The sequence below is a fragment of the Oncorhynchus nerka genome, linkage group LG25 (assembly GCF_034236695.1).
Source record: "Oncorhynchus nerka isolate Pitt River linkage group LG25, Oner_Uvic_2.0, whole genome shotgun sequence".
NCBI classification, from domain to species: Eukaryota; Metazoa; Chordata; class Actinopteri; order Salmoniformes; family Salmonidae; genus Oncorhynchus; species Oncorhynchus nerka.
The window spans coordinates 40,933,434-40,953,156 of NC_088420.1; the positions used below are offsets into that span (position 1 = coordinate 40,933,434).

General features: G+C 44.5%; 1 protein-coding gene across 1 annotated transcript in view; it reads right to left on the minus strand.

Moving 5' to 3' along the window:
- LOC115109517 (CD44 antigen-like) overlaps positions 1 to 11,788 on the minus strand; it is a 41,223-nt gene extending 29,435 nt beyond the window's left edge. Inside the window, exon 1 of the mRNA XM_029634479.2 lies at positions 11,470 to 11,788. Coding sequence (XP_029490339.1) covers positions 11,470 to 11,536 — 67 coding nt within the window. The 5' untranslated portion in view covers positions 11,537 to 11,788. The remainder of the gene's footprint in view (positions 1 to 11,469) is intronic.
- Positions 11,789 to 19,723: the final 7,935 nt, after the last annotated feature.

Sequence of the window (19,723 nt, forward strand, 5' to 3'; positions counted from 1 at the left end):
TTTATAGCAGGCTATCGTCATAATTTTGTCTGACATGCCCAAAATGCAGACCTGTTGATAGAATTTGACCCTTCGCAACAAGCAGAGTTTGACAAGTGACTACATTTTGCATTGAATTGTGGCTCATACTGTATCTACCCCAGAAGTGATCAAAGTTCTTCACTCGTTCCCTCGAGCTAAATCGAGGGCCGAGGGGGCAACGTTTGTGAATTGAACCTCCACTTAAGATGACAGTCAAACTGCATCCGGTTTCGACAGGGATTCCCTGGGGAAAGTGGCTAGCGCGAGGGCTGAGGTTGTAGAAATAACATGTTTGGACTGCAGCCTTGGCCACTTTGATAGTTGGTTTTGAAATGTAGGCCTGAATTTGTCAGACAGGACAGATGGAAGTAACTGCTGCTGCACCTGTGGCGGTTTCTAACTCTCCACTTCCTACCTGCTAATCGTCTTCCTCCCCTCGGGAGCCTCCCATTATGAGGAGCATCCTGGGAGGTGTCGTGGGTTCCTGCTCCAATATTCGCTGGTCTTCGAGTTGCAGGCATCATCATATCCACCGAGCATTCCAAAGTGGCATATGTCATCTCCTTGCTCTCATGACGGCTCTGGCCTGGGCCAAGGCCATCTGGGAGCAGCAATCAGACATGTGTTTCAATTGGCAAAGCTTTACCAAGGAGATGAGGATTGGTTTTGATCACCCCATAAGTGGCTGCTCAAAGACTCATTGTGCTTCTGCAGGGCAGCCGGAGTGTAGCTCATTACGCCATTGACATTTGGACACTCGCCGCTGAGAGCAGTTGAAATAGAGGCACTTCACTCAGTCTTTCTGAACGTACTCAGCGAGGTTCTCAATGATGAACTGGCTTCCCGGGACAACCCTGATAGTCTGGAGGAGCTTATCGTTCTGGTCATCTGGATTGACAAGCGGACAGAGGGGTCCCGAGTTGGTTCCAGTGTTTTGGGCCCCGCTGAGGGAGTCGATTCTTGTCCTGTACACCATCAGGGTTCTCAGTTCAACTATGGTTCTCCTTCATATCCTTCAGAGGAGCTGATGCAATTGGGAGGCACCAGACTTTCCTCTCTGGAGAATCAGATACAGTTTCCTGTGGCCGATATGGTACGCACCTTGCTTCCGGCCAACCTGCGGTGGGACAATGGACAGTTGGACATTCCTGCTTTCATAGACTCTGGGGCTAATGGCCGTTTTCTGGATCGCACATTAGCTCGCCAACAGAGGCTGCCACTCACTAAGCTGGACACTCTGTTGTCGGTCACTGCGCTGGATGGTCAACACCTAGGATCTGGGAAGGTGAAGAAACTCACCATGCCTATTCAGCTATGAGTTCTGGATGACCATGTGGAGCTTATCCAGTTATATCTGGTGGACTCTCCTGAGCTTCCCCTGGTTCTTGGACATCTGTGGCTTTCCGCCCATAATCCTCAAATTGACTGGCCTTCGGGAAGAGTTCTGGGATGGAATCCTTCATGCCAGTTCACCTGCCAGCATCTCTCTCAACACCTTTCCAGTCCTGCTTGTCTGGAGACTTCCGATCCTCCTGTTCATCTGGCTGGGAATGACAAGACTGATCTTTCCCGTGTACGTTGGGATTACTGTGATTTGGGTCAGATCTTCAGCAAACAAGGGGCCAGCAAACTACCTCCTCACAGGCCCTATGATTGTGCCACCAACTTCCTGTCCAGTACCACTCCTTTGAGAGGAGGGCTGTATTCTCTCTCAGGTTCAGAGACTGCCGTCATGAACAGTTATATTAAGGAGGCGCTGGTGGCTGATTTTATTCGGCCGTCCACTTCACCTGCAGAAGGGGTGGTTTTCTTTGTTGGGAAGGAGGATTGGGGATTATGTCCCTGTATTGATTACCGGGGTTTAAATAACATTACCATCAATAACCGTTACCCCATGTCATCAGCTTTTGAAAGACTCCAGGGAGCTACCGTTTTCTCTAAATTGGATTGATGGAACGCGTACAATCTGGTGCGCATTAGACAGGGAGATGAGTGGAAGACAGCATTCAACACTCCTAATGAACATTATGAGTACCGGGTCATGCCGTTTGGTTAATGTTGTGCTGCGCGACTTCCTTCACCAGTTTGAGTTTGTGTACCTGGATGACATCCTCATCTTCTCCAAGTCCATGGCTGAACACATCCAACATGTCCACCAGGTTCTTCAAAGACTCCTCACTCTTCACTTGTTAGAGAAGCCCGAAAAGTGTGAGTTTCACGTTCCTCAGATCTCCTTCCTGGGGTATGTAGATCGTATCTCAGGGCTGTGTACTGATGGACTCCCAAAAGGTAGGAGAGGTGGTCAACTGGCCGCGACCCAGCACGGTCAAGCAAGTTCAGCATTTTTTGGGTTTCACTCATTCTACCGGAGATTTGTGAGAGACTTTAGTGCTGTGGCGGCGCCATTGACAAGGCTCACCAAGGACTGGGCTGGGCATGTATGCTGGACCCCTGCTGCTGAGAAGGTGTTCCAGGACCTGAAACGTTGTTTTTTTCTGCACCCACTCTCGTTCATGCGGATCCTTCTCTTCCCTTTGTGGTAGAGGTGGATGCCTGTGACTTTGGCGTGGGGGCGGTTCTGTCTCAGCACTCGGCGAAAGACCAAAAGCTTCATCCCTGTGCCTTCTTCTCCAGGCGTCTCACTCCAGTGGAGAGGAACTATGATGTCGGCAATTGGGAGCTTTTTGTGGTTAAACTGGCTTTGGAGGTGTGGCGTCACTGGTTAGAGACTGTTGTGAGGAAGGCACAAGGTAGGGAGGCGATTCCAGACACCCGTCCACCTAACATACTTTTTGTTCCTCTTGGGGCACAGTCCAAGGTACTTCAGTGGGCTCACTCATCGAGTCTCACTCTCATCCGGGAGGGCAGCGAACACTAGAGTATTTGAGGAGGATGCTTTGGTGGCCCTCGGCGGAGGCGGACGCTCGGAACTTTGTGGCTGCCTGTCAGACATGGGCCCGGAACAAGACTCCTCATCAGCAACCTCTGGGGCTTCTTAATCCGCTGCCAACACCTTCTAGACCCTGGTCCATCTCTCTATGAATTTCATCACAGGCCTTCCATCCCGAGGGACATACTGTCATCCTGGTCATTGTGGACCACTTTTCCAAGACGCACATTTCATTTTGCTGCCTAAGCTTCCATCTGCCCGTGAGACTGCTCAGCTAGTTATTCAGCATGTTTTCTGCCTTCACAGACTTCCTCTGGACATTGTCTCCGACCGTGGCCCCGAGTTTGCCTCCAGATTTTGGAGGGCATTCTGTACTCTTCTGGGGTCATCAGCCAGTCTGTCCTCGGGTTATCACCCTCAGTCCAACGGTCAAACTGAGCAGGTGAACCAGGCTCAGGAGACCGCCTCACAGTGCTGTGTGTCTGCCAACCCCATTACTTGCAGTCAGCCTCCTTCCCTGGGTGGAGTTTGCACACAACACTCTCCAGTGTTCCTCCACTGGCCTTTCACCATTCCAGGTGTTGTACAGTTACCAGCCCCCCCCCTGTTGCCAGATCAGGAGATTGAAGTGACAGTTCCTTCCACTCAATGCCTCATCTCTCATTGCCGCCGGATCTGGGAGAGGGTTTGGTCAGGGCTCCTGAGGTCCTCAGCTTGGGTTCAACAACAGGCCAACCGTCCTCGCTGCCCGAGTCCCCTCCCGCATCCAGGCCAGATGGTCTGGAGGTTTTGGTAGGGATCTGCCGCTACATGTGGAATCTAGGAAGTTGGCTCCCCAGTACGTTGGGCCATTCAAGGTTCTACGGCGCATCAATCCAGTGGCCTATCGTCTTCATCTTCCCCGGTCCATGAGGGTTCATCCCACCTCCACATCCTGTTACAGGTCAGGTTTTCTCCCTTGAGTGTACTACCTGAAGTTGCCACTGGGTTACTTCTAGTATCCAGGTGACCCTGATTGGGCTTATTGGGATTACATGCTGGATGACTATTTAGGATCCTCTGTGGACAGGGCCAGTTGCTGAAGTCTCATGTTTTGTTCAGTGTTCTCGTGTGCCCTTGCTTTGTTGTTTTGCTATGAAGACCTTAAGTAAATATTCTGGATTTACCATTACCTCTGTCTGCTGCTTTTCTTTCGCCTGGGTCCGAGTTCGTACTACCACTAATGTCACAGAATTTGTCCATGAACTCAAGATAACACAGAAAAATAAAACATCAGCTGAGTTGATGTTGTTAAATTACTGACAAATTACCGTACCAGAGCAAAATTGTCCCAGTAACCACGTTTCCACCCAACCTTTGTATGCAACTAAAGTACATGAAGAATATATATATATATTTTTTACTACAGGCCTGATGGAAACCGTACATTTCTGGTAAACTTTACATAATACGCTAGATAAGGTGGGATCTTTTTGTGTCTGTAAAATGAATTGTGCGAGAAATGCTGGTGGAAACACCTTTATAAACAAATGTTGATATAATAGCCATCATATCGAAGTAAACTTATTTAAGTAAACATATTATTAACGGGTTTATTTGTTTTGTGTACCTCCCACTATGAAAGCATGCAGTTTATTAGGAGAAAGTATTGATGAAAATGCATGGTGATGAGCTTATGTCACGTCTACTCCCGCTCCCCCTCTCTGGTGCTAATTGTCACCAGTTTACTCATTATTACGTACACCTGCCACCATCGTTACGTGCACCTGTGCCTCATGCGACTCACCTGGACTCCATCACCTTCCTTATTACCTCCCCTATATCTGTCACTCCCTTTGGTTCTTTCCCAAGGTGTTATTGATTCTGTTCCTGTGTTTTATGTCAGTACGCTACTTCTGTTTGGTTCAATGTATGAATTAATGATTAAATTCACTCCCTGTATTTGATTCTCGACTCCTAGCGTACCCGTTACAGAATAACAGCTGGCTCGTCAGGCTTCCATGCCTCAGCTTGTTCAATAGGTTCTCAAGCCTGGGTTGGCTCGTCAGGCCTCCATTGCCGAAGCTACTGGGAATGCCTCAACTAGCTCGACAGGCTTCCAGGCCTCAGCCGGCTCATCAGGCCTCAGCCGGCTTGTCAGGCTCCCACACCTCATCTGGTTCAACAGGTTCCCACGCCTCACCTGGTTCAACAGGTTCCCCCACATCAGCTGGCTCGACAGGTTCCCTCGCCTCAGCTGGCTCGACAGGTTCCCGCGCCTCAGCTGTGGCTGGATCCGCGTGTCAGGGAGGGGGTACTGTCATGTCTACTCCTGCTCTCCCTCTCTGGTGCCAGTTTACTCATTTTTACACACACCTGCCACCATCGTTACGTGCACCTGTGCCTCATGAGACTCACCTGGACTCACCTTTCTGATTACCTCCCCTATATCTGTCACTCTTTGGTTATTTTTCCAGGTGTTGTTGATTCTGTTCCTGTGTTATATGTACCCTACTCGCGTTTCTTGTTTTGTTCCTTGTTTCATTTATTAGTAAATTCACTCCCTGTACTTACTTCTCGACTCCTATCGTACCCGTTACAGCTTAGCTGCCTTTTCACAAATGAAAATAATATTGCTCTTTTGACCATAATAATCTCATCATGTAGTTAGCCTACCCAAACTGTATCTGCGAGCTGTTGGCTAGAGCACCCGTGCCAAGAACGGAGTGGGCAATTTCAAAATATATAAAGCAAAATATTTGTGACAAAATGATCAGAAGAGTTAAAAATGCGATGGAAACCAATTTTACTTGTATGTTTTATTCAGTAAATGGGAATTTAGTTTTTATGTGGATAAAAAAATATTTGCCTGAAAATCTATCGTCAATTGGATGGAAACCTAGCTGTCTGCATTATTTTACAGCTGTCTGTTTTGATGTCTAAATTATTTGACTTGTGTATCTGACAGTTCAGCCTGGTCTCATAGACTACACGCAACATAGTAAACATAAATGCGGTACACTCAAATTATCAAAAGTTTTTACTGAGTTACAAGAAATCAGTCAATTGAAATAAATTAATTTGGCCCTAATCTATGGATTTCACATGACTGGGAATACAGATATGCATCTGTTGGTCAAAGATATGTGAAAAACAAAATAAAATAAAAATAAAAAAGGGTGTGGATCATGCAGTGCTGCCTCATGCAGCTCAACAGATCTCCTTCGCATAGAGTTGAACAGGCTGTTGATTGTGGCCTGTGGAATGTTCTCCCACTCCTTTTCAATGGCTGTGCGAAGTTACTGGATATTGGTGGGAACTGAAACACGCTGTCATACACGTTGATCGAGAGCATCCCAAACATGCTCAATGGGTGAGGTGTCTGGTGAGTATGCAAGCCATGGAAGAACTGGGATGTTTTCAGCTTCCAGGAATTGTGTACAGATCCTTGCGACATGGGGCTGTCTATTAATATGTTGAAACATGAGGTGATGGAGGCGGATGAATGGCACAACAATGGGCCTCAGGACCTCTTCATGGTATCTCTGTGCATTCAAATTACCATCGATAAAATGCTATTGGTACACTGTCCGTAGCTTATACCTGCCCATACCATAACCCCACCGCCACCTTGGGGCACTCTTTTCACAACGTTGACATCAGCCAACCACTTGCCCACACGACGCCATACATGCTGTCTGTCATCTGCCCGGTACAGTTGAAACCGGGATTCATCCGTGAAGAGCACCTGTGAAGAGCAAGGTGACCATTTGCCCAATGAAGTCGGTTACGTCGTCGAAGACGAGTATGCAGTTGAGAATCCCTGAGACGGTTTCTGACAACTTGTGCAAACCCACAGTTTTATCAGCTGTCTGAGTGGATGGTCTCAGACAATTCCGCAGGTGAAGAAGCCGGATGTAGAGGTCCTGGGCTGGCATGGTTACACATGGTCTGCGGTTGTGAGGCCGGTTGGAAGTACTGTCAAATTCTCCAAAATGACGTTGGAGGCGGCTCATGGTAGGGAATTCAATTCTCTGGCAACAGCTCTTGTGGACATTCCTGCAGTCAGGGTGCTTCCTTCAAAATATCTGTGGCATTGTGTTGTGGGACAAAAATGCACATTTTAGAGTGGTCTTTTATTGTCCCCAGAACAAGGTGCACCTGTGTAATGATCATGCTGTTTAATCAGCTTCTTGATATGCCACACCTGTCAGGTGGATGGATTATCTTGGCAAAGGAGAAATGGTCACTAATAGGGATGTAAACAAAATTGTGCACAACATTTGAGAGAAATAAGCTTTTTGTGTGTATGGAAAATGTCTAGGATCTTTTAATTCAGCTCATCAAACATGGGAACAACATTTACATGTTGCGTTTATATTTTGTTCAGTATATTATTATATCTTACATGAGACAGATGGTTAATTAAGGCAAAAACTAAAGTAGGGTGGTTGGTTGGGGTGGATGGGTGAGCGTATAATAGTTGACTTAGATCTTCTACCTGTCTGACTGCAGTTTGCTTTGCCACCCACAGCACAGAGTTGTGGAGAGTCAATGCACTCACAGCAGTTCCCTTATTAACCCCATACGTTAACTGATGACGTGTCACATTTCGAAAGTGAACAAATGTTTAGGGCATCAGTTTAACTGCCTGGCCCAGCCCTTTGGTGTACACTAGAGGCCTAGCAGAGGCAGGAAGTTGAACAGGAAGTTACTTTACCATTAGTGACGGTTGGGCACAGAGACACATGCACACACACCAAACACACACACACACACACTCACAACCACAAACCCCTCCCCAACCACACAAACATACCCACACACCCCACAATGTGTCTAAACTTGAGAAAAACATCACAGACCTGGCATCAGAGACCTGCCCAGGGTGGATCAAAGTGAACACAGCGTTTGGACGACTGAAAAGAGAGGGAACCCATGATTCAGAGGTGTTACCATTAGCATGCAGGGAGTGTGGCCATGTGCTGCTTTGTCACTCCAAGATCCTGCTATTCCAAGGCAGTGACTCTAGAAAAGCTCTATTGTCAGTTAATGGAGTTGAAAGGGCCAGAGACCACAGAGGGTCTGGATATACAGAGGCTGCTAGCTAGGAGAAAAGGGAGCTTTTAGCGCATGCCAGAACCTCCAGGTGCTTTGACTGGAAGAGAAAGGCTCCTCTCTCTCCTATAGCTATACACAGCATATTACACCACACACTCTAGTAAACACTGTACACTGGCAACCACCACCACACACATTAGTCAATTTGCAGTTTGTGCTCTCCTAGCTGTCTTATCAGACTTGAAAGCCAAACAGCTCTTTCCCACCTGTCTGAATTTCTCTGATGCATCTCTCTCTCTCAAATATCAACTATGTCAGTACTGTATATATACAATTTAATAAGGACATACCAAATAAATGCAAATACATTCCCAGATATAGTAGGTACAGTTTAAACCATTCTCACACCTATTTTTTAAATGGATCAGATTATTCAAACTCCTGATGGTAAAGTTTCAACACTGAATAATGCTCAGGCACTATTTAAAAGAAAGAAACATATTTACAATAAAAAAGCTTATTCAGATTCAGAAGGGTTCTATGCAGATCCCTCCTTGCCTTCCAAATAATCATTCTGGCCTCCCAAAGAATATCAAAGAACCCTTTCTTACAAAAAAAAACGGTTCTTAGGATGAAAAAGGTTCTAGGTATAACCCTTTGCCTTACAAAGAACCCTCGTCTTCCAAAAAGGGTTCTACAAATGAAAATTGTTCCTTCTGCAAAGAATCCTGTTGGAACCCTTTTTCTAAGAGTGTACATTCCTCACAGACTGGCAATATCAGTGTGACATTGATCTTGTGTACCATGTTCTTTCTGTTAATCTCTCTCTCAGTAGAAGACGGTGCTGTCAGCATGTATGTTGTGGCTATCCCTCACTCTGCTGGTCACAGGATCCACAGAGCCAATAGACCAGTGGTACAGGAGAAACATGAGATCCCTTCACACAAAACTCACCAAAGCAAAGTCACCTGAAGGACTCTCTTTTTCTCTTCCCCCTCCTCAACCTTTCTCTGACTCCCTCTGACTCCCTTATTCCGCCTTTCTTCTTCTCTTACTTTTTTGAAGGCTTGGCATGAAGAGGTTCTGCTTCTCAAATCTCAGTGACCCGTTCATTTTCAGCATTATGTCTTTCAAAGACTTTCAGCTCCCACCAAAACATTTGAGTTATTACATGATTACCGACTTGCAGTAAAATCTCACAGAAATGCCATAGAAAAATACACTTAGCTACAGCCGCTGTATTGGTCCCGATTTCAAAATGTAGTCTGGTTGGTGATTTGGGGGGGTGGGGTTAGAGATGGCTGGGCTTACCTCATGCATTAAGGATCTGTATACATTACAGAGAGAGGCCTTTGGAGCAGCTTTGCCTGGGCTACAAAGACTTCAGTGTATATGATCAGGGAAGAGAAGGTAGGGCCGGGGATATAGCCTTGCTACCGGCGAGCCTGAGACTCACAGAGAGGCTTTACAGCGTAATTCATAGGTTTAACAACGTTATGGGAGATACAGTAGGGCTGAAATACAGTTTAAATGCAGAGCAGCTTCTGACTGAGAGAATGGGCCACCAAAAGCACTGGGGAGGGGGATGAGGCTGAAACTCAATGAAAGAGGAAGAGAAGAAATTGCTCAATTTTGTGATGGCCAGGCTGTGACACCTACGGGTGGTTGGTTGGTAGAGAAAGCTAGAGGAGGGTAGTACAAGGGTCAACCACGTGTCCATGCAGATCAGATGGCAGGTGACAGTACTCCCAGCTTGCATGGGCACAAGCCCCCTTTGTGAGGCCCTAGTCCTGCTCCACAGGGGCCTCTCACCGACCCTCAACTTGAAATGTGATACCCACAGGTACGGGAGGGGTAGTTACGCTAGGGGAGCAAATACATGTACACAGACTGGGGGCCGGCTGGCCTCGATGGTGTGTGTGTGTGTGTCCAGCCTGGACAGACACAGACTGATCTGGCCCTGTGCATACCTTTAGCCAGGATCTGATCAATCAGGCCTTGTCTAACATGCTCTGAGGAGCGGAGTAAAGCTGGCCATTAGCCAAGTCACCCTGAGCAAACAACCTAGCGATGGGAACAGCCATCATAATATTTCTATAACATGGACATGCATGGATGTTGCATGAATGTTTTTTTGTGTGTGTTTGCGAGTGAAGTGGATCCAATAGGAGGCGTCATTAACCAGAATGGGTAGGAGAGCAAAACATTTTCTGAAGGTCAAATTTCAAGGTACCTTCTATTGCCTTGGACATTACAGAACCACATGTGGACTGGATCCACAGTAAAGCGAGAGCCATTGTAAAAAGCTTCCATTAATAGGATATTGGTTTACATGGATGTCTGGATGAAACACATGTCCATGAGTCCTGCTGTTAATGATGTGCTTTAGGAGGAAAGACTGCATCACATTTAGGGTTCAAAGACAAGGCCAGGGTAGGATGAGCTGTAACCACCCCTGGATTGCATTTGCCAGACACCCAATTACTGTTAACACACACACGTGTGCGCGCACACACACACACGCACATAGACACACACGCACACACAGCTATCAGCTCCTTACAACACTGCATGCCCTAAGCTTAAACCATTGGGCAAACAAATATACAGTAGAAACACATGGGGGAAATGTGAACACACACCCCTCTGTTTCTAAACCTTTAAACACACACAAGAGACCTTATACCTCCTCTCTTGTTTTCCTTTAAACCGTTCATATTTATAGCTGTATGTTGGCTGTGATTTGGCACAGAGCCAGAGAGGAGGCACAGTGATACCCGTCCCGTCCCCTCCCCCCGCCCAGCCAAGTCAAAGAGAGGGAGACTAAGCCAGACCTGTTTGATTCAGCACCAACTTCCCCTCCTCAAAAAGATGCCCCTTTGACATACATCCAATCAAGATCCCTCACTGAAAGCATGAGGGAGCGAAAGCCAAAGAAAATTAAAGAGAGAGGCAGAGGATTTGATGAGTTTCCTCCTTTGTGTTAGAAAATTAGCATTAAAGCACGTCAACATATCCCTAAGCTGTGGTCAGACAATGAGTAGAGCTCTTTCGTACCCTCACATTGATTGAAGAGCAGATAGATGCTTTCTGAAGGCTACAGTGGCAAAACAATGCCAAGAATACCTGAATGCATGAGAAAAGAGCAGCTGCCCGAAATGGGCTCATCGTTTTCTTCCCTAACACACTCTCCGGTAAGTGTGTGTCTGAGTGTGCGTGTGTGAGAGAGCACGAGCGACTGTCTCCTTTGTGTCTGTGCTGTCATGAGTCTCAGACTGCCAGACGTAAGCTTGTGTAGCCTAGCGCACGTTGCTTTACCAGCGTCTACACATCCATTTGGCACTGCCTCAGCCTATCGTTCTCACTCCTTACACACAAATATACACACTATACATGCTCATCAACTGTGTCGCCATAAAATCCACCAACAAAGGAGAGTGTTTCCAGGCTGAAACCAGAGAAAAAAAGCCCCAGACAAAGAGGCATCCGCTGAGCAGAGAGAGGTGCAGTGCCCTCACCTTGAGCCGGTTCCGACCTGGAAGAGGCCAGTAATCCTAAGGTGACCCCCAAGAGCAAAGTCCACATCCTTGGGCTTAGCGTCTGGCGATGGCTGGGTGAGTGACTGGAGGAGGAGGCGGAGGTGTGTATGGTCTCTCCAGTGGTCCTGTCTTCTCTGTGCCAGGAGTGAGGGGTGGTGTGTGTGTGTGTGTGTGTGTGTGAGAGAGAGAGAGAGAGAGAGAGAGAGAGAGAGCGATAAAAAGAGAGAGAGGTTGTTGTGGGTGTCTGGTAGCTATTGGAGCTGAGACAGACTTTGGCCAACTTTTTTTATATTCTGTGTGAGAGAGAGGGTTTCAGAGCTTAGTGACACACAGGCAGAAAGGGGAAGAGGGTGGTGCCGGTGTGTACACACCCTTCTGCTTCTCCGTCTCTTGCCCCCCCCCCCTCCTTCCCTACCTTGTGCAGCCTCTCTCTCTTTCTCTCTCACACTCTCTCTTTTCTCCTTCCTGTTACGGTTATTTTTTTTATTTTTTATTCGCTTGGAAGGTGCCCCTCTCTTGTGTTTTGCTGACTATCCCCTCTCCTTCTCTCCCTCTTCTACCTTTCTTAAATTCTGTCTCTGACAGCAACAGTTTCTGAGTGCATCTGGTCTTTTGTACATTCCTTGCTCCGCTTTCATTTAATCTAATTTTTCTCCAGTAAACCTCTCTCACTCGCTCTCCCCCTCTCTCTCCCCTTCTCTTCCCAATCTCAACAACTGCCATCATACAGTGACACTATGTCATGAAATAAAGCTAACTTTTATTCTTACCATGGGCTTTTTCTCAAGACCTTCCCTATCCTAGCCTCTTTTCCATTGTAACTAATAGGTTAAACGACTAGATAGATTTCGACCATATTCATATTATAGATCAGTGGCCAATATGAATTCAAGGTGAGCCTATATGAAACAGAACCATGAACTGACTGGACATACACTGCCTTCAGAAATGATTCATACCCTGTGATTTATTTCACATTTTGTTGTGTTAGTCGCAATTCAAAATGGTTTAAATTTTAAAAAATCTCACCCATCTAAACAATACCCCTTAATGACAAAGTGAAAACATGTTTTTTAGAAAAATGTTCAAATGTATCAATTAAATACAGAAATATCTCATTTAAATAAGTATTCACACCCCTGAGTCAATACTTTGTAAAAACACCTTTGGCAGCGACTACATCTTTGAGTCGTCTTGGGTATGTCTGTATCAGCTTTGCACATCTGGATTTGTGGATTTTCTCCAATATTTTCTCAAACTCTGTTAAGTTAGTTGAGGAGCGACGGTGAACAGCAATCTTCCAGTATTTGCACAGATTTTCAATTTGATTCAAGTCCGGGCTTTGCCTGGGCCACTCAAGGACTTTCACATTGTTGTTCTGAAGCCATTCTTTCATAGCTTTGGCTGTATGCTTGGAGTCATTGTTCTGTTGGTCGTTTGCACTCTGAAGCAGGTTGTCATCGAGGATTTGCCTGTATTTGGTTCCATTCATTGTTCCTTCTATTCTTACCAGTCTCCCAGTCCTTGCCACTGAAAAGCCTCCCCATAGCATGATCCTACCAACACCATGCTTCACGGTAGGGAGGGTGTTATACGGGTGATGAGCTGTGCCTGGTTTTCTCCAGACATAGCGCTATGCATTCAAGCCAAAGAGTAAAATGTTTCTCTCACAGACCACAGAATATGTTTGCCTTATGCTCTCAGTCTTTCACATGCTTTTTTTGCAAACTCCAAACGTGCTGTTACATGCTTTTTTCTCGGGAGTGTGTTCCGTCTGGCCACTCTCCCAAAAGCTCAGATCGGTGAAGTGCTGTAGAAACTGTTGTCCTTCTGTCAGGTTCTCCAATCTCAGCCAATGAACTCTGTAGTTCTGTCAGAGTGATCATTGGGTTCTTGGTCACCTCCCTGACCAAGGTCCTTCTTGCGCGGCTTCTCAGTTTGGTTGGACGGCCAGCTCTAGGCAGAGTCTGGGTTGTTCCATATTTTTTTTAATTTCCCAATGATGGAGACCACTGTGCTCTTGGAAACATTCAACACTCTAGAAATAGTTTTATAACCTTCACTTCACTATTTCGGTGATCTTCCTCATGGTATAGTTTCTGCTCTGACTTTCACTGTCAACTGTGGGACCTTATATAGACAAGTGTGTTTCTTTCTAAGTCAAGTTTTTCCTTGCTCTTCACTAATTATTCTACAATGTACAATAGTAAAAATAAGGAAAAACCCTTGAATGAGTCCAAACTTTTTACTGGTACTGTATACAGTATATGGAGACTGTTTTGTGCCAAAAATAAGTGAAATACATTTTTTTTAAATCAAAACAATTCCTGATCTTTCTTATATCTCTCAGATGTAGAACAGACACTTCAGAACAAACTTCCTTCTGATTTTTTGAGAGACTCTCTGTTGTTCCGTGTAGTGAATCAGTTATTCAATGTGTTTGTATGGGCTAATAGCAGTAAGGCCACACGTATTTTTCATCAAATACTTGTTATATTTTTTGGATACTTCAAGGTGTCTTAAAAATCAAACTCAAATAGCAAAACTATCCTTGGTATGACCTTCTTAAAACAATTCCATATAGCTTAGTCCTGTTAGACTGTTATGGGAAAACTATATCCTCCTGATTCCTGCTTACAAGAAAAACTCAAACAGGAAGTACCAGTGACATGCTCAAAACAGAAGTGGTCAGATGAAGTGGATGCTAAACTACAGGACTGCTTCCTAACACAGACTGGAATATATTCCGGGATTAATCAGATAACATTCAGGAGTTTACCACAACAGTGAACAGCTTTATTAATAAATGCATCGACAACCTCGTCTCCACAGTGTCCTTACAACATATCTCAACCAGAAAACATGGATTACAGGCAACATCCGCACTGAGATATAGGCTAGAGTTGACGCTTTCAATGAGCGGGACACGAATCCAGACGCTTATAAGAAATCCCGCTACAACATCCGATGAGCCATAAAACAGGCAAAGTGTCAATATAGGACCCTCAATACAGTTCTAAAGCTGCACCATTGAGAGTATATTGACTGGCTGCACCATTGAGAGTATATTGACTGGCTGCACCATTGAGAGTATATTGACTGGCTGCACCATTGAGAGTATATTGACTGGCTGCACCATTGAGAGTATATTGACTGGCTGCACCATCACTTGGTATGGCAACTGCTTGGCACCCGACTGCAGGTCGCTAGAAAGGGTAGTGTGTACGGCCCAGTACATCATTGGGGCCGAGCTCCCTGCCATCAAGGATCTCTGTACCAGGCAGTGTTAGAGGAAGGCCCTAAAAATTGTCAAAAACTCCAGCCATGAAAGTCACAGACTGTTCTCTCTGCTACCGCATGGAAAGCATTACAGAAGCACAAAGTCTGGAACCAACAAGACCCTGAACAGCTTCCACCCCCAAGCCGTAAGACCACTAAATAGTTAATTAAACAGCTACCTGGATTATCTGCATTGACCGATGTCCTGACTGTCCTGGGAGGATCTCAATGGATCAGCTTGGCAATGGCTTACAACAACCAGACAGCTCACACCCGGTCTTAAATTTAAGCAGGAGAAAACTCTCTCTCTACCGTTTAGTATCAACCAAAGGAATAACTATGTCTAGAGAGACTTTTTCCCACCGAAACTCTAATGTCCAAAAAGTGATAATGGAACACAATGTGGGAAGTGGTCACTAATGTCATATTGTTTTTCATTTTGTGATGTTATTAAAAACTGTATGGGCCAAATACTGTAACTTGGAAAGGATACCCCCTTCATCTGTCAAGTTTTCATCCAATATGTTGTGAATACAATATGAACAATTATAGATGTATTTTTGTTAAGATATGACTGTGATTTTAGGAGGGATAAGAGAATCTATACCAACACGAGGAGGAAGCGGTGAGAAGCTCACCTCAGACAATCACTGGTACAACTGATTAGCTGTCTTAAGTCAGATATCGAGAAAAGTGAATCTAAGTGAGACTATCCTACAACGCTCATCACCAATGGGAACTGTCAACATGGCTGGTTATCTTCCAGAGTGAACAACAGTAGAGGACGGGAAAGGGGAGACCCCTTTCAGACAATCAGGCCCGAGATAAACGACGAAGACACATGTAAATACATTCATGATTTTTTATTCCAAACGGGCGGCGGTTCATGTGCAAAGTATATGGTTAATGGGAGAATAGTTATAGAAAGTGTCCCTTTTTCTTTCTCTCTCTCTCTCTCTACCCCCCCCCCCCATCTATGTTGTAACAAGTCGTCATGTCTTGACAGTCCACTAGGAACCTTGTTTCATGTAGGTGTGTGTGGGTATTCTGTGTTATTATTTAGTTAGCTAGTAAATAAATGATTATACCAATTTGTGTAGAACTGAATAATGCACAAGGCTGATCAAAGAAGGAGATTTGCAAATCCAAGAATGTTACAATAATTTGACTGAGTATTTGATAAGAGGTAATGATTAATAAGATGTTATATGTAAAGGATTTCTCTGTACTTTGCTCCGTTCATTTTCCCTATCCTGACTAGTCTCTCAGTCACTGAAAAATATCCCCACAGCATGATGCTATCACCACCATGCTTCACAGTAGGGATGGAGAAAGGTTTCCTCCAGACATGACGCTTGGCATTCAATCCAAACAGTTCAACCTTGGTTTCATCAGACCAGAGAATCTTGTTTCTCATGATCCGACAGTCCTTTAGCTTTCTTTTGGAAAACTCCAAGTGGGCCGCCATGTTCCTTTTTCTGAGGAGTGGCTTCCATCTGGCCACTCTACCATAAAGGCCTGATTGGTGGAGTGCTGCAGAGATGGTTTTCCTTCTGGTAGATTCTGTCCTCTACACAGAGGAAGTCTGGAGCTCTGTCAGAGTAACCATCGGGTTTTTGGTCACCTCACCTGGCCGGGATGCCAGCTCTAGGAAGAGTCTTGGTGGATCCCAACTTCTTTCATTTAATAATGATGGAGGCCACTGTGTTCTTGGGGACCTTCAATGCTGCATAACATTTTGGGTACCCTTCCCCAGATCTGTGCCTCGACACAATCCTCTCTTTGAGCTCTACGGACAATTCCTTCAACCTCAAGGCTTGGTCAACTGTGGGACCTTGAAAAGCCAAGTGTGTGCCTTTCCAAATCATGTCCAATCAATTGAATTTACTACAGGTGGACTCCAATGAAGTTGTAGAAACATCTCAAGGTTGATCAATGGAAACAGGATGCACCTTAGCTCAATTTCGAGTCTCATAGAAGTGTCCGAATGCTTATGTAAATAGTATTTTTGTTTAAAACAAAACGAAAAACAACCTGTTTTCACTTTGTCACTGCTGAGGATTTTTTTTATTAAATCAATTTTACAATAAGGTGTAACAAATTGTGGAAAAAGTCAAGTGGTCTGAATCCTTTCTGAATGCACTGTATCTCCTTCAATTACTTCTTACACCTGCACATCGACTCGGTACTTGTATCTTGTGTGTATATAGCCAAGTTATCGTTATTCATTGTTTATTTATTCCTCGTGTTATTCTTTTTTTGAATATATTTTTCTCTCTGCATTGTTGGGAAGGGCCCATAAATAAGCATTTCACTGTGAGCCTGTTGTTTACGAATCATGTGACAAATAACATTTGCTTTGAACACACACACTTTAAACCCCCTATTATCCTTTCAGACCCCTCTTTAAAAGTAACTGATGTCTCTTCTTCTAGCCATGGTAACCAACATAATGGTCAACTAGGCATTTTAATACATGACCCTAAACATGATGGAATGTTTTAATTGCTTAATTCATTTAGGAACCACACCTGTGTGGAAGAACCTGTTTAAAATATATTTGAAGTGTTTTGTTTATTTTGGCAGCTACCTTTAGATGGCATATATGTGAAGATTAGGCAAGCTTTTAATAATGTTATCAACCACACCGTTTCTATTTCCATGAGGGTGATATCGTCACTATGACATTCATATTGAGCTTCTAGCTTAAAATACACTGGTCCTTTCAGGTCTAAAGGAAAGAACTCAGACAAAATATTTCTACATTTCCATGTACCTACAACAGGTCAACAATATGAATGCTGTGTTGCAGTTGTCTTGTTTTCTGCTCCTTTACCAAACATGCATAAAGAATGTGGTAATGGCCCCAATTGAGTCTATTTGGCCCTTTCACTGGACACAGTCATTTTAATTGATGTCGAATAAGATTTCAGAGCGGTCATTTTGGACAGTAATTTTCCAGATGCTAATTTCAAGTAACCCATGGCACCTTACTTGCTTGGCTACCCAAACTCCTTGCTCTGGCCAAATGCTAAGCCACACCCATGGACATCAGTTTCTTCTCTGCAGTAAGTCTCGAACTGAGTACCTTCCCGACAATTTCTGCAATGAAAATACGTTCGAGACCTTTTGATTGGTCCCAGAAACCGATGGGTTGAGCCAAAGCCAGAACACGTGGGTGAAGCAACGTTTTGAAAATATGTCATTGGCTTTGATACTCTGATTGGTTAGAGATGATCCAATCGCTGATGACGTTGTTTTGTACAACACCCCTCATTTTCATATCACCACGAACAACTTCAATGGTTGCATTCTCAGACTGAAGTATGTAGTGACAATATAGAGCAGCGGAGGTATTCAGTTTGAGTTGTCAGGCAAGCACATATCAGGATAAACTAAACATGTGTATCTAAAGTAGTCTATGTAAAACACCTTGAATATGTGATTCTACATTAATATGATGGACTGTAGATTGTATGCAACAAGCCAATATAATACACACATTTTGTATCTGTGTATATCTACATGAGGCAATAGCGAGAGCTAACGTGAGACATAAAGCACTGTGTCCATTCATTAACCACAGGAGAGATATAGAGAGCATTGTTATAGTTTATCTTTATCACGCCTATGAAAGATGATGGTAAAGATAACCACTGCTGTATAAATCCCACCATCAGCTATGATCTTATCATGTCGATGACAGCTCTAGAGGCTTGGACTCGTGACTGTGCCAGGTGACAGTGTGGGAGTGTTATGAACAGCAAGTTGCCATCTAGGTATTTGCTGTCTAAAAAGCCACATTTATCTCACACTAAGTGGAAAACAGTCAGGTTTGTGTAACACATAAAGCAATGATATCGCAATAAAACACTGTGGATATCCGCTCATGTCCTTTTAATTCATTTGCGTGTCCTATCCCATGTATTGTGACTGAAATAATCTGTATCCCAACAACACAGTGAGGCAAACATACAGTAAACTCCCCTAAAGAAGTATTATGATGCATAGCATAGTCTCCACTCTCCCTGAGCCATTCATTAAACGCTGTTAGACCTGTTGCTAGTGCTGACACTGCTGCTAGATCCTGAAACACAGCCAGCTCTAAATGAAGGAAACACCTAGTGTGGGGCTAAACAGTCACGTTCATCATCCCTCCCAACCCAAGTGTTTATGAGGAAATACCTAACGCTGTACATAAACACAATGTGAGTTGAATTGCTGGAATTGGTAACAATGTAGAAAACACTGGGAACAACAAAGTCCCCACAGGTCACTGTCACAGAACGTGTCCACTTCCTATTCCTCAACCTGCCTTAGCCCCGTCAATGGAACGTAGTAATGTACAGGGGTTTATAACCATATATGAGATGAAGACAGCTGGTTTCACAAGAGGCCAGTGAGTCAAGAGGACCAGAGGATCTGTGGATAAGTGGAAGGCAAAATATTGAATTAGAATTAGCTTGAATTGACGTGAGGCATGAATGTGAACTCGACTGCCCCTCAGGTTGTGGATTGTATTTTACAGCAAAATACTTTTGTAATCTTGTGTAATACACAAGAAGATGATGAGAGAGTGAATCATGTGTGAATAATGATGGGATCAACCTGAGTGAGACATACTGGGCTGTAGGAACTAGAGGACAAAGCATTAACCACAGTGACTAAAGGCCTTCCTTCCCACACTGTAAGTCGGATTCAGTCTTTTACGATTATTACATGTCACATTGTGTGATGTTACCAATTTAAAATCTTAATATCAACATGGCCAGATTGTATGATTTGCTTCAGTTCTGTCGTCACATTCTGCAATTGTCTTGTGAGGCTTCGTCAGCCGACGTAGGGTATGTCAACGGCAGTGGTGTATTTGGTCTGTGCATGTTCCAGCAGCGCAAGCCTTCCTCTATGCTTATGCACAAGTGAAGTGAGTTTTGAAAAACTGAAAGTATTCAAA